Here is a 17344-nt window from a genome sequence, read left to right as displayed (position 1 = left end):
CTCAATCCACCCCTCGATACTGTTACAAGGTAGGGGACCACCCCTTTCAGTCAGGCGGGATCATTCCAATGAGACGGGAGAACACCATTCTGCCCCTCGAAGAAGTTACACAGGAATAGAGAATGAAGTAATTCAGCTCGTTGAGTACATTACACAGCCCAGGAAAAAAAACATTCAACCCACCTTAAGTGCTACACACGAACGGGGAAGCTATCGGTAACAGGAAATAGATAGTAGTGATCAATGTTTATTTTCAGGTTGCAAAACTGTAACTATTATAGTGCTGTAGACATCACGGCGGGATCATCAATGACAAATAATCTGTATCAAAGATCTTGAGGAAGGGAACTGAATGGCGTGAAGCTCAATTAGCGCATCACCAAGATGATCGTTCAAGATGTCGTCAAATGGAGATACTGAGTCTGCAATGTGATACAGACAGGGAAGGTTAGTGAGCAAACCTTCAACAGAAAGAACATAAGGTGAGTTGTCTATTGTGGCAGGAAGGATAAAACAATGGCGAACAATTTAAATGGAGAGAGATTGCAGAACTCTGTGATACAGACCGTTTCTGTGTTCCTGGGACATGAATCATATGAAGTCAGTCTGCAGATGCAGCAGAAGGTAAGTGGAAGGTTAGTGGAATGATACTGTTTCTGGCAAAGGTTATCACGTTTAAAGAGGAATGTTTTACTGCATTTGAACGGGGCATTGCTGAGACCACATCAGATACACTGTGTGCAGTTTGGTTCACCTAAACTTAAAAAAAGATATAGTTCTTTCAGAAGATTTTCATAGATGTTTCTCTTCGCTCATTCCTGGAAGGTAGGTCTTTGATTATGGGGGATTATCTGTTTTTTATCTGAGATTAAAAATCTTCTTGAACCATACATGACTTTCTGAAAGGTGTTTCAGCTGGATGCATGTTTCCTCTTGTTAAGGAGTTTAAAGCTAGAGAATAAATTTAAGAATAAGATGCATTGATATCAACACACGTATTATATAGACTTTGACCGATAGTTACAAATTACACAGACGCATATAAACATGTCATCAGAGGATAAAGCAGGGACTTTTTTTTCTAATGAAAGGCGCTGTGTACAACAGCGATGATGCACCTTCATATCGTCCATTAACATCCGATCCAGAGAATGCTCCAGGAGAGCACACATGGCCCAGTTTGATGTTCAGTTGACATTATTGTACATTTCAACACAGAGAGGGAGAAACATGTTCCCTTCCTGAGAAGCAGCAGCTGATTGATTTTCTCTCTTACTTTGTCCCCCCAACCCCCCAATAGCAAAATGTGAGACCATAAAATCCCTGAGTTATCTTCACCACTCATGAAGGATTCCTGGTGAGGACTCATTGGAATCTCTCCACTGCCGGAAGCAAAGGGTGTTCAGCCAAATCCAACTGTTCCACAAATAAATCCCATTACCAACAGCTTGTGTGAGTATAATAATCTCAAAGGCAGAATAACATTTGGGACACACTATCTTTTTACCATTTTTTGTGAGTTCAACTCCCTGCATCTCACATTTTTCTCAAAAATTACCCTGTCTGAGTGTTAAACAATTGGTAATATCACTAAACTAGCTACATTTAAAATTTGTTGTAACCAGTGGAGGAGTGAGACTGGAAAATGACACAGTTACCCTCCAACCTTTGTCGGAACACGAATGAAAAATTCTTATTGGACTGTTCAAGTGGGAATTCCCTTTACCGAACGTTTGTGGTGCCTGGATGTTTGCATTTGTTCAAGTTGTGCTGTATTCAAACATTTGACAGACAGGTGCATGTAGGAAAATGGTATACAGACAGAAAAGTGCTGCTGAAGCCACAATCAGATCATCTACGATCTTAGTGCCTTGTGGAGCAGTGACAACGTGTCGAATGACCCACCCCTGCTCCTCAGTCCAATGTTCCTATGTTCAATTCAGCTCCGCAAACCTCCTGCACTGGTGCTGACGGGGGAATCTTGCTCCAAACACTTGGTCCAAGTAACACAGGATCTCATTCATTCCCTCCAGGTTGTCACACAGTTTGGTGTGGGTTGGAAAATGTTACTTCAAAACCCAGGCTGGGTTCGAAAGACAACTCTGGTCTCTTTACAGAGTGTCTCCTCTCTGTAACTTGTGTTTCATTTGTTGGTCATGGTATAGACCCAGATTCACTGTGAATTCAACCCCCAGACGAATATTTAGTGATCATTCATAAAGTACTTTGTTCTCTCTGATTGGAACGTTCAATAACAGAACGTGCAGGAAAATTACAACCATTAGCTTTGTAATTTCAGAATATAAGAAATAAGGAACAGGATCAAGACATTGTATACGATCATGGCCAATGTTCGGTTCATATTAACTCATCTTTTATGTCCAATTCTTCACAACCTCTCAGCTCTCTGGCAGATCAAAAATCCATCGACCACCTTTTTAAATATTTTCAGTGATGTCGCTCCCCTAGCTCTCGATACAAGATAATTCCTGACATTCACTACCCTCTGTGTGAGGAAAACACTCCCCACCGTCACCTATTGATATGAACAAGAGGGGAACACAGGGGCTCAGCAAAGAGTGAATAGCCTTGATATCAAGGCAGTATTTGACTGAGAATGTCATCGGAAGCGCCATCTTATTTGAGCTTAATGGGAATCAGGTGTCCCCTCGCCACTGGCTGGGGTCTTTTCGAGCACAAAGGAAGATGTCTGTTTGGGGGCCGAAAATCTCAATCCCACGACATCCCTTCAGTAGATCCTCAGGGTAGCTTCCTCAGCACAAACATCTTCAGCTGCGTCATCAATGTCTTTCCCCATCATAAGACCGGAAGTGGGGATGGTCACTGAGGGTTACACAATGTTCAGAACATTTTGTCTCCCATTATCTCCTGATACAGTCTGTGTCCGTGTTCAGTAAGACCCAGACAGCATTCAGGCTTGTGCTGTTAAAGTGTCGGTAACATTCATGTAACAGTGCTGTCAGACACAGTTAAAAGAGGAGCTCATTCAACATCTCAAGCTGGTTACATACAGAAATGTGGAAGCCATTCAACCCATCGAAACTACTGAACAAGAAGAGCGACAGCCCATTCAATAGTCCTGCTTGTTCCACAGGAAGAGAATGGGTCTGGTCAGTACATCGAGCTGTTAAACAGGATCAGGTAGAGTCTAATCAGACGCTTGAACCTGTTCCATGGGACCTGGAGGAGGCCATTCAATCCCACAAGATAGTTATACATGAACAGGAGAGTGTCACTGATGCTCCAATACAACAAACCAATGAAGCAGAGACTGCACTCATGGATGGCTGTACGAGGTTCCTCGTGGGTCACTTGCCGTTGGAACTTCTGCTACTTTAACGTGGTTTGCTGGCAGTGAGGAGGGAAGCCAAATGTTTTGTATCACGTCTCAAAGAGGCATCTTCCATCTCTGAGTAGACAGACCCATGTTCTCCATGGAGGTCAGAAGATGATGGGAATAGTTAACTGTTTTAGAATGAAGACATTGTGGCTGCTGTCAGGATTTTGGATAACGTGATGTTTAGTGTAGGATCACACAGTAAATGCACTATATTCAATGTCTGTCTGTCTGTCTCACACACACACACACACACACACACACACACACACACACACACACACACACACACACACACACGCACACCCTGTATCGATATAGGGAGTGGGGGTGGGATGAGGGGAACGTCCTCAGAGGCTCTTGTAACCCGAGTAACAACAAGCCATGGATTCTATCACCGTATCAATGTCTGTTTAGAACATCATGAGAGACTGTCCATTGCCCTTAAGTTTCAATGCAATCATCTTTTATTCTCTCATAGCGCTAAAGATAAATCTTCATTCACTCCTCATTTTACCACCATCCCAGGGATTAGTCTGGTGAAATACCTGTGCACTATCTCTGTGGCAGGGCGATTATTTCTTGTAAAGGAAAGAAAATCTGTCCACAATTTCCCAAGACTGCCTCAACAACACTCTCAAGTTTGATCACAATAATTCCTTTTCCTCACTGAGACATCTCCTTTTTTTTCCTATGGAGTAAAAAGCCTTTCCTTCTCGCTACACTGCGACTGACGTAGAATTTAAAAGCTTCTGACATCTATATGTGGCCATCAACACATATAGAGGTGCCACGGGAAATGAACATCGCACTCAGGGAAAGACGAAGAAAGAATGCACTTGAAATAAGGAATGGTCACCCACCTGAATCGAAATGAGCTGTAGGAATATGGGAAACAGTCAGAGTAGGGAGCTATCTTTTCTTTTGTTATTCCCTCATGGGTCAGGCCAGCATATTATGCTGTGCTTGAACTGAGTGGCTGGTTCAGCTGTTCCACAGGACAGAAAAGAGTAAAACACATTGCTGTGGGTTTGCAGTCACACAGAGACCTGATCAGGGAAGGATAACCCATTGCCTTCACTAAAGGACATGAGGCAAGCCGATGGGCTTTGTACACTTAATGATGATGGTTTCACTTCAATGCTACCAATTTCCTTCATATTAACAGATTATTATTCTGTGGCTCTAGATCATGAGTCAATGACTTGAGCACCATGCATTATCTTCCCGTCAGACAGTTTCTGTGCAGAGAACAAGTAAAACATTTCAAGTGCAATTATTTTGTGATGGACATGTGGTTAGAAGTGGCATGAAACAGTTGATTCCGGATTTAACAGAGGCTCAAATGATGGTTTACTCAGAAGGTGCACTGTGGCTGACGATGAGACGGGGATATCACGATGGTGATATTGGACAGAATTAGCGAGTGGGGAGGATGTGAAGATATTGATCTGTGCAGGGCTAGAAGGATTATGGAGTTGTAGAGTTTCTCCTCGCATATTGATGAGTCATTTGAAAGTAGTAATTTGCTCATTATAATTTCTAAGGAATGGGATTTTTCATTGAAGCTGAAAACGATGACTTCCATCTTTCCTAATGTTAATAACATGAACAATAATTCAGTTTAACCTGCTTTAATAGACAGTTAGAATGACTTACCAGGAACACCAACTATAGCGAGGATGGGATAGTAACCACCTTGAATAACAATCAGTACATCATAGATCCTCCATACTATTGACACCCCAGGTTGGGAAAGCGAGTAAAGACTACTGGAAAAACTCCTGTCCATGTTGGATCATTCCAGTCTAATGTTCTCAGATTCTGATATCTCCTCCGTGTCTCTCTGGAGCTGCTGATCCCTGTAAGTACTGTCGGTGATGCTCCCATTCATACTATGGGATAACACATTGAACTGAATCCTTAATTAATAAAAGAGGCAAGCCCTCCAGTGACACATTTAGGATCCACGGAGACCGACATTAATCACAGCCACTGAACAAATATCTGTAGCCAGCGCCTTTCAATTCAATATTGTTTTATTAAAATTCAAAATAATGATTAACATTTGCTCAGTCTGGATTGGATATGCGAGGGTGACTGAGGGAACGAATGTTGAGTCTGGTAGATTAATTGTATGTAACCATTCAGTCTGCATTGGATATGAAAGTAATGCCAAAGGTATATCGTAACACCAACATTTTTCTCTGCTTATAAATGGAAACATAGACCCTGTAACTACTGCTGAGGCATGACAATATCAGTAAGAGATTGAGAGAACTTTTATAGGCCATGATCTGGAGAGAATATGTACCTAAGACAGTGTGGGTTATAACAGACAGACAGCATTGATATGTTAACAGAGAATTGTACGTAAGAGACAATGGGGATTCCAGATGTTGGAGAATTCAGTGTAGATAAAGGATGATAGTGGAGAAGGCACAATAGGTCAGGCAGCATCCGAGGAGCAAGAGAGTAAACGTTTCAGGCAGGGCCCTTCTTCAGAACTGCGAAGGAGTAAAGGGGCTGAGAGATAAATGAGTGGTGGTGATAAGGCTAGGGGAAAGGTTGGTGATAGGTGGGCGAAACTAGAAGGTGATAGTGATAGGTCGGTGGGGAGTTAGAGTCGATCGGAGAGAAGGAAGATGGACAGGTAGGTTCCCACGAGAGGGCGGATCGGAGTCGGAGTGTTGGATCTGGGATCTGGGTCGGTGAGGAGAGATTTGCTAATTAGTGAGTACAATGTTCATGCCATGTGTTTGTCGGATCCCGAGGCAGAAGATGAGGTGTTCATGGCGACATCTCTTCTGAACCCTCTTCAGCTTAATAATCTCCTTCCAATAACAGAACTTCACACAGTCCTGCAGAAGAGGCTTCATAAATGTCCTGCACAATCTCAGCATGAGTTCTCAATTTCTAACCCCAAATGTCTGAGCAATGAAGTAGCCTTAAACAGCTTGTCTATAAGTGCCACAAACTTCTGTGAATTCGATCGGCACCGGTGGGTCCCTCTTTTCTACAACACTACCAACGCACTAATATAATTGTATATCCCCCCCCCCCGGCTTTTTATTTTACCAAAATGCAATACCTCACATTTATCCAAGTTAAACTCGAACTGCCACACCTCAGCCCAGTGAGTGATATTACTGCCCCCTCACCCTCCTGCTTCAGGTTTAAAAGGCCCTCCCCTCTCCAGAAGGCCTACATCACAAGCCTTGAGTTCACCAAAGACCAAGAGCTTGATTTGCTTTGTGCAAGCTGAGGGAGGAGAGGGTAAGGAGAGGCTGGAAAGTAAACCGATGCCTTGAATCACTTAATAATTTCAGGAAGAGGGAAGCCACATGTCAGAGGTTGGAAATAGTGGCCAGTGTTTTTGGCCAGAAATTGTGCTCTTTCCTCATTTCTGGTGTTCAGTGTTGATATCTATTCGAGATGCCTCACATTGCAGAGTGTTTCTGCAAGATTTCTTGCCCTAATATTGCAGATTACAGATAATAGCCATTTAAGCTGGAAATCATAGCCAAGCAATTAAAGAAGTTGCTTGGCAGAGCACGTGCACTCATCATCCAATAGTTGAGGCTAATAGCTTTTATTTGTTTAACAATGATAACTGTTGCCTGTGTTTTTCAGTAATGTTAATCAGAATGTAATAAATCGATATAGAGCTCAAAACTGACACTTAAAATTCTGGGCATGGTATAAGTCTTGTGTGGTGGATAGCGCCCCTGCCCCTGGGGCAGAGCTCTGGATTCGATTCACTTCCATGAACTTGTGGTAGTGTCACTTTCTCTGGAACAGATGATCTCGATTCTGTTGTGGGGTGTGTCACAGTATGTTCAAAAAAAGCTGTTGAACAAACACACAGGAGAAGCACGTTGCAGCTTTAGGGGCTAATGTTGAGTGGTGGTAGTGCCCCAACCTCTGAGCCAAAATGTTCACATCACGCAGAGATGTTTCATTATATGTCTGAGCACGTGAATTAAAATGATTTTTGAAATGTGACTTGATGGAGTCAATGTAAGGACTGCACAAAACACTACATAGCACAAACAGGGAGACAGATAACGATCTGTATCCATGAACACCAACTAACCACGAAACGACACAACCAGCTATCCTTAGTAGCCACACACGCAGATGGCAAGCAGCATGAGTTCGACTGGAACAACACTACTATTATAGGACAAGCCAAACAGAGAAAAGCCAGGGAAATCCTAAAGGCATGGCACTCATCCACAGCTTCTATCAACAAACACATCGATTTGGACCCAATATACCGGCCACTGGAGCGGACAGCTGGAACTGACAACCGGAAGCTGCAGAGACAAACTACTATAAATGCTGGAGGAAACATGACAGAAGGGCTTCACAGGAGGCTCCCAAGCACTGAGGATGTCACCTAGAGAGGAGACGACACGTCTGCAACATAAACTCCCAGCTCGGTGAACAGAACCACAACAGAAGCACAGACAGACCACCCTCCACCACCACGTAGTCTCCTGCCAATAAGAAGTTGTACACAGAAACACACACACACAACCCTACACCACCAAGTTGTTTCCTGCTATTGATCAGATATATACAGAAACACGCACACACAATCCCCCTCAAGCACTCTGTCTCCTGCCAATAAACAGAAATACACAGCAATGGACACACACAACCCTCTAAAAACACGTTGTCCCCTGCAATTCAACTGATATATAAATAAAACACACATGCACACAACCATCCACCACCGTCCTGCCTCTCCCATTAAACAGGGATACACAGAAACACATACACACAAACCTGCTCCAATACCTGTCTCCTGTTATTAAACAGTTATAGACAGAAACACAAGCACACACCCTTCCACCACCACCCTGTCTCCTGCCATTAAAGAGATATATGCAAAAATACACATACAACCCTCCACCTCTGCCCTGTCTTCCGCCATTAAACAGGAATATGCAGAAACACATGCACACCAACTTGCACCAATACCTGTTTCCTGTTATTAAACAGTTATAGACAGAAACACAAGCACACAACGTTCCACCACTACCCTGTCTCCTGCCATTAAACAGATATATGCAGAAACACACACACACAACCCTCCATCATCACGCTGTCTCCTTCAATTAAATAGATATACACAGAAACACACACACACAGCCCTCACCAAAACCCTGTTTCCTGCCAATAATCAGATTTACAATGAAACACACAACACAACCCTCCTCCACCACGTTGTGTCCCGCTACTAAGCAGATTTACACAGAGGCACACACGCGCACACACACACACACAACCCTCCACTAACACCCTAACTACGGTCAATAAACAGATATACACAGAAACACACACAAAACTCTAAACCACCTGTCATGAAACAAATATAACAGAAACACACACACAAAACACTCCATGTCCACCTTGTCTCCTGTGATTAAACAGACATACACAGAAACACACACACAATCATCCACGACCACACTGTCTCCTGCCATTAAATAGATATAAATAGAAACACACACATACAATCCTCTACGACCATCCTGTCTCCTGCCATAATACAGATCTTCACAGAAACACACAAACACACTTACACACAAATGGTCCACCATCACACACTCTCCAGCAATTAAACAGGTATAAACAGAAACACACACACATCTCGACATCATCCCCCGTCTCCTGCCATTAAACTGACATACACAGAAACACACTCACACAACCCTTCACCACCACATTGTTTTCTGCCATTAAACAGATATACACGGAAACACACACACACGCACACACAACCCTTGACACCCAACTTGTTACCTGCCATGAAACAGACATACACAGAAACACACACACACAACCCTCCATCACTGCCCTGACTCCCACCATTAAACAGGGATATGCAGAAACACATACACACCAACCTGCACCAATACCTGTCTCCTGTTATTAAACAGATATAGACAGAAACACAAGCACACACCCTTCCACCACCACCCTGTCTCCTGCCATTAAGCAGATATATGCAGAAACACACACACACAACCCTACACCATCACGCTGTCTCCTGCCATTAAACAAATATATGCAGAAACACACACACACAATCCTCCACCATCACGCTGTCACCTTCCATTAAACTGACATACACAGAAACACACAACACAACCCTTCACCACCACATTGTTTTCTGCCATTAAGCAGATATACACAGAAACACACACACACAACCCTCCACTAACACCCTACCACCTGTCAATAAACAGATATACACAGAAACAAACACAAAACTAAACCACCTCCGTCTCCGTCCATTAAACATATATACACAGAAACACGCACACACAAGCCTCCATGAACTGCCTGCTGCCATAACACAGATATACACAGAACCCCCCCCCCCCACACACACACACACTCCAGCGATTAAGCAGTTATAAATAGAAACACACACACATCTTGACACCATCACCCTATCCCCTGCCATTAAATAGACATACACACACACGCACACACACACACACAACCCTCCAGCACCACATTGTTTTCTGCGATTAAAGAGATACACACACACACTCACACATACACACACAACCCCCGACACCTAATTTGTTTCCTGTCATTAAGCAGATATACACAGAAACACACACACACAACCCTCCACGACCACCCTGTCTCCTGCAATTAAGCAGATACAAAAGAAATACGCACACAAAACACCAGCACCACCCTGTCTCCGGCCATTAGACAGTTATACAAAGAAACACACACTCGCCATTCTCTACCAACACGCTGTCTCCTGCTATTAAACAGAAATTTACAGAAAGATACAGACAACCCACCACCACCACTCTGTCTCCTGTCATTAAACAGATATAGACAGGAACACAAACACATACAACCCATAATCCCCACACTGTTCCCTGTCTTTAAACAGATATGCAATGAAACTCACGCACACACATACCCAACCCTCCATCACCAACCTGTCTCCTGCAATTAAACAGATAGACACAGAAACACGCACATATTCCCTCCACCACCAACATGTCTCCTGCCACTAAACAAATATATGCAGAAACACACACAGACACAACCTTCCACCATCACGCTGTCACCTTCCATTAAACAGACATACACAGAAACACACACACAACCCTCCACGACCACCATGTCTCCTGCCATTAAACAGATATACACAGAAACACACACACAACCATCCATCACCACGCTGTCTCCTACCATTAAACAGATATACGCAGAAACACCGTACAACCTTCCACGAACACCCTGCCTACTGCCCTTAAACAGATATACACAGAAACGCTCATACATACACAACCCTCCACTACCACCCTGTTTCCTGCCAGTAAGTACACAGACACAGAAACACAGACACTCTACATTCCACTACCACACTGTCCCTTGCCATTAAATTGATTTCCGCCAAAACACACACACACCAGCCTCCTCAACCACCGTGTCCTACAATTAAACTGATATATACAGAAACACACGCACACATATTTACAGTACCACCCTGTCTCCTGTCATTAAACAGTTATAGACAGAAACACACACACATCTCTCCTCCACCACACTATCGCCTGTCTTTAAGCAGTTAGACACAGAAACACGCACACATTATCCTTCACCACCACCCTGTCTCCAGCCCTTAAGTAGATGTATACAGAAACAGACGCACACAACAATCCACGAACACCCTGTCTCCTGCTATTAAACAAGTACACAGAGAAATACGCACACAACCCTCCATCACCACCCTGCCTCCTGCCATTAAACAGGTACATACAGTAATCCTCAATCACCAGTCTCTCCTGCCATTAATCAGATATACACATAAACACACACACACTCACACCTCCTCAATCAGATTAAACAGATATAAACAGAAACACACACATCTCGACACCAACACCCTGACTCCTGCCATTAAACAGACATACACAGAAACACACACACAACCCTCCACCACCACATTGTTGTCTGCCATTAAACAGACACACACACACACACACACACACACACACACACACACACACACACACACACACACACACACACACACACACACACACACACACACACACACACACACACACACACACACACACACACACACACACACACACACACACACCTTCAACAGGAATTTGTTTCCTGTCATTAAGCAAATAAACAGATATTTACAGAAACATATATACAACCCTCCACCACCACCCGGTATCCTGTCATTAAACAGGTATACACAGAAACTCGCACACCCATTCCTCCAACACCACCCTGTCTCCTGTCATTAAACAAAAATGCACTGAAACACACACACACACATCCCTCCACCATCACCGTGTTTCCTGCCTTTAATCAGATATACTCAGGAACACACACTCAAGACGCTACACCACCACCAATCTGTCGCCAGCCCTTAAATAGATATTAACAGAAAGACACACTCACACAACCCTCCAAGACCACCCTGTCTCTTGCCATTGAGCAGATATACACAGAAATGCACACACACATTACCCTCGACCACCATCCTGTCTCCTGCCATTAAACAGATATACACAGAAACACACATACAACCTTCCACGAACATCCTGCCTACGCACAAACCTCCAACACCACCTTGTCCTCTTGCCATTGAGCAGGTATATGCAGAAATACACACACACAACCATCGGCCACCAGCCTTTCTCCTGCTATTATACAGATATACACAGAAACACACACGCAATTCTCCAACACCACCTTGTTCTCTTGCCATTGAGCAGAGATATACAGAAATACACACACACACACAACCCTCCACCACTACCCTTTTTCCAGCCCTTAAACAGATCTACCAGAAACACACACACACAAACCTCCACGACCACCCTGTCTCCTACCCATAAATAGATATACACAACAACACACACACGAATTCCTCCACCACCACTCTGTTCTCCTGCAATTAAATATGTATACACAGAAACACACACACACCATCCTCCTCCACCACCCTGTCTCCTACAAATAAACATATATAGACAGAAACATACACGCATATCTTCAGCACCCTGTCTCAAGTCATTAATCAGTTACACACAGAAACGCACACAACCCTCCAACACCATCCTGTTCTCCTGCCGTTGAGCAGATATAAACAGAAATACGTGCACACAACCCTCGACCTCAACCCTGTCTACTGCCCTTAAACAGATATACACCGAAACACAGACACATAACAGAACCCTCCACCACCACCCTGTCTCCTGCCATTAAACAGATATACACAGAAACACACACACAACCCTCCACGAACACCAGTCTGTTTCCTGTCATTAGGCAGATATATATACAGAAAACGCACACAACCCTGCATCACCACCCTATCACCTACCATTAAACAGACTGGCACAGAGAAAAGAAAACACACAGACAACCCTCCACTAACACTCTGTCTCCCGCCATTACACAGATATACACAGAAACACACACACCCAACCCTCCACCACCACGCTGTTCTCGTGCCAATGAGTAGATATACACAGAAATACACACACAAAACCGTCGACCACCAGCCTGTCTCCTGCCATTAAACATATATACACAGAAATACACACACACACACAACCCTCCATCATCACGCTGTCTCCTTCAATTAAATAGATATACACAGAAACACACACACAACACTCCACCAAAACCCTGTTTCCTGCCAGTAATCAGATATACACTGAAACATATAACACAACCCTCCACCACCACGTTGTCTCCCGCTATTAAGCAGATACACACAGAAACACACACACACATACACACACACACACACACACACCGTACGGTCAATAAACAGACATACACACAAGCACACAAAAAACTCGAAACCACCTTCCTGTCTCCTGCCATGAAACAAATATAACATAAACACACACACAAAACACTCCATGACCACCTTGTCTCCTGTGATTAAACAGACATACACAGAAACACTCACACACAATCATCCACGACCACACTGTCTCCTGCCATTAAACAGATATAAACAGAAACACACACATACAACCCTCACGACCACCCTGTCTCCTGCCATTACACAGATCTACACAGAAACACACACACACTCACACACACAATAGTCCACCATCAACACTCTACTGCAATTAAACAGGTATAAACAGAAACGCACACGCATCTCGACACCATCCCCCTGTCTCCTCCCATTAAACAGACAGACACAGAAACACACACACACACAGAGCCATCCTGTTTGCTGCCATTAATCATATATACACACACACACTCGCACACAGCTCCCAAATCACACACTCTACGGTGATTAAACAGATATAAACAGAAACACACACTTCTCGATACCAACACCCTGTCTCCTGCCATTAAACAGACATATGCAGAAATACAGACGCAACCCTCCACCACCACATTATTTTCTGCCATTAAACAGACATACACAGAAACACACACACACACACACACACACACACACACACACACACACACACACACACACACACACACACACACACACACACACACACACACACACACACACACACACACACACACACACACACACACACACACACACACACACACACACCTTCAACAGCAATCTGTTTCCTGTGATTATGCAGTTAAACAGATATTTACAGAAACATATATACAACCCTCCACCACCACCCGGTCTCCTGTCATTAAACAGATATACACAAAAACACGCACACACATTCCTCCAACACCACTCTGTCTCCTTCATTTAAACATAAATACACACAAACGCACAGACCCACCACCCTCCTCCACCACCCTGTCTCCTACAATTAAACAGATATATACAGAAACATAAACGCATATCTTCAGCACCACCCTGTCTCCTGCCATTAAACATACATGCACAGAAACACACACGCACACTCGCGCACACACAACCATTGACCACCAATTTGTTTCATGTCATGAAGCAGATATACACAGAAACACACATACAACCCTCCACGACCATCCTGTCTACATTCATTACACAGTTATATACAGAAACACACACTCACCAACCTCCAAAACCACGCTGTCTCTTGCAATTAAACGGATATTTAGAGAAACATCCAGGCAATCCTTCACACACTGTCTCCTGTCATTAAACAGATATACACAGAAACACACACACTCACACGTGCGCGCGCACACACACACACACACCTTCAACAGCAATTTGTTTCCTGTTATTATGCAGTTAAACAGATATTTACAGAAACATATATACAACCCTCCACCACCACCCTGTTTGCTTCCATAAATCAATTATACACAGAAAGACACAGACACAACTTTCCACTACCATCCTGTCTCCTGCAATTAAACAAATATACACAGAAACACACTCACACGACATTACACCACCAAGTTGTTTTCTGCCATCGATCAGATGTACACAGAAACACACACACAACGCTCCACTACCACCCTGTCGCCTGCAATTCAATAGATATATACAGAAACACAAACACACAACCCTCCACTGCCTCCCTGTCTCCTGTGATTCAATAGATATAAACAGAAATACGCACACACACCCTCAACTACCACCCTGTCTCCTACAATTCAACAGTTATGTACATAAACACACACACACTCAACCCTCCACTACCACCCTATCACCCGCCATTAAAACGATGTATGCAGAAACACACACACACACAACCATCCACCACCACCTTATTTCCTGCCATTAAGTAGATATACACACAAACACGCATTCTACACTCCATCACCACCCTGTCTCCTGCCACTAAACAGATATACACAGAAATACACTCACAAACAGAACCCTCCACCCCCACCCTGTTTGCTGCCATTAATCAAATATACATATAAACACACACACAACCCTCCACCACCACATACTTTCCGGCGATTAAACAGATATAAACAGAAACACAAACACATCTCAACACCATCACCCTGTCTCCTGCCATTAAACAGACATGCACAGAAACACACACACACACAACCCTCCACCACAACCCTGTCTCCTGCCATTAAACAGATATACGTAGAAATACACAAACACACAACTGTTAACCATCAAATTATTTTCTGCCATTAAACAGATGGACACAGAAATGCACACACAGACACAATACCCCCTGACCAACATCTTGTTGCCTGCCATTAAGTAGATATACACAGAAACACAAGCACAACCCTCAACCGCCACCATGTCTCCTGCCATGAAACAGATATAATCAGAAACAAATGCATACTACCCTCCACCACTACCCTGTCTCCTGCAATTAAACAGGTATACATAGAAACACGCACACACCACCCTCGAGCACCACCCTGTCTCCTGCCAGTAAACAGATATACACAGAAACACACATACAACCTTCCACGAACACCCTGCCTACTGACCTTAAACAGATATACACAGAAAACACATACATACACAACCCTCCACCGCCACCCTGACTCCTGCCAGTAAGAATAGTCACAGAAACAAATACACTCTACCATCCAACACCACTCTGTCTCCTGCCATTGAATAGATATACACAGAAACACACACACACCGCCATGTCTCCTGCCACTAAGCACAAATACACAGAAACAACCCTCCACCACCAACTTGCCATCTGCCTGTAAACAGTTATACTCATAAACACACACAGCACCCTCCACCACCACTCTGTCTCTAGCCCTTAAATAAATAGACACAGAAACACACACGCACACAACCCACCACAACCACGCTGCCTCCTGACATTAAACAGATAGACACAGAAACCAACACACGCATCCCTCGACCACGACTCTGTTTCCTGCCGTTAATCAAATATACACAGAACCACACACGTACAACCCTCCACAACCACTCTGTCTCCAGCCCTTAAACAGATATACACAGAAACACACACACAACCCTACACGACCACCCTGCCTCCTGCCATTAAACAGGTATACAGAGAAACACATGCACAACCCTCCACCACTGCCCTGTTTCCTGAAATTAATCGAATATACACAGAAACACACACGCGCACAACCCTCCACCGCCATAAGTCTGTCTTCTGTCATTAAACAGATATATATACAGAAAAACACACACAACCCTGCACTACCACCCTGTCACCTACCATTAAACAGACTTACACAGAAACTAAAACACACACACAGACACCCCACCTACCAACACTCTGTCTCCTCGCATTAAACAGATATGCACAGACACACACACACACACACACACAAAAACCCTCCATCACCGCCCTGTCTCCTACCAGTAGGCACATAGACACGGAAACACAGACACTACCCTCCACCACCACCGTCTGCTACGAGTAAGCACATAGACACAGAAACTCAGACAACCTACTCTCCACCACCACCCTGTCCCCTGCCGTGAAACAAATATACGCAGACCCCCCCCCCGCCCCCCCGACACACACAAACACACGCAAAACTCCATGAATACCCTGCCTCCTGTCATTGGTCAGATATGCACAAACACACACACACACCACACTGTCTCGTGCCATAAGCCACATATGCACAGAAACACACTCACACACACACTCACTCAGTCAAATCTCCGTGACCACCCTGTCTCCTGTCATCAAACAGCTGTACACGGAAATACACATACAACCTTCCACGAAATTTACAGCTGGGGAACGGCAGTCACGATGCAATTAGGCAAGATTTCGGAAGCGTAGGATGGGGAAGGAACCTACAGGGGATGGACATATTAGGAATGTGGAGCTTATTCAAGGAAAACCTCCTGAGTGTCCGAGAAAAGTATGTACCTGTCAGCAGGCAGGACCCTGTAGAGCGCGGGAGCCGTGGTTTACGAAGAATGTGGAATCTCTGGTCAAGCGGAAGAGGGAGGCTTATGTTAGGATGAGATGTGAAGACTCAGTTAGGGCGCTTGATCGTTATAAGGTGGCCAGAAAAGACCGAAAGAGAGCG

General features: G+C 44.1%; 1 protein-coding gene across 1 annotated transcript in view; it reads right to left on the bottom strand.

Moving 5' to 3' along the window:
- The window catches only part of LOC148139532 (putative G protein-coupled receptor 139), an 82261-nt gene extending 77111 nt beyond the window's left edge, over window positions 1-5150 (bottom strand). Inside the window, exon 1 of the mRNA XM_087980963.1 lies at window positions 5018-5150. Within this exon, the coding sequence (XP_087837089.1) occupies window positions 5018-5150 (133 nt within the window). The remainder of the gene's footprint in view (window positions 1-5017) is intronic.
- Between the last annotated feature and the right edge of the window lie 12194 nt (window positions 5151-17344).

Source organism: Chiloscyllium plagiosum, unplaced genomic scaffold (assembly GCF_037043375.1).
Source record: "Chiloscyllium plagiosum isolate Xiang-an unplaced genomic scaffold, Cpla_swu_hap1 HiC_scaffold_38, whole genome shotgun sequence".
In the NCBI taxonomy this organism is placed as follows: domain Eukaryota; kingdom Metazoa; phylum Chordata; class Chondrichthyes; order Orectolobiformes; family Hemiscylliidae; genus Chiloscyllium; species Chiloscyllium plagiosum.
Note: the sequence above shows the minus strand (reverse complement) of the source record. Positions and strands in the feature narration are given on the sequence as shown.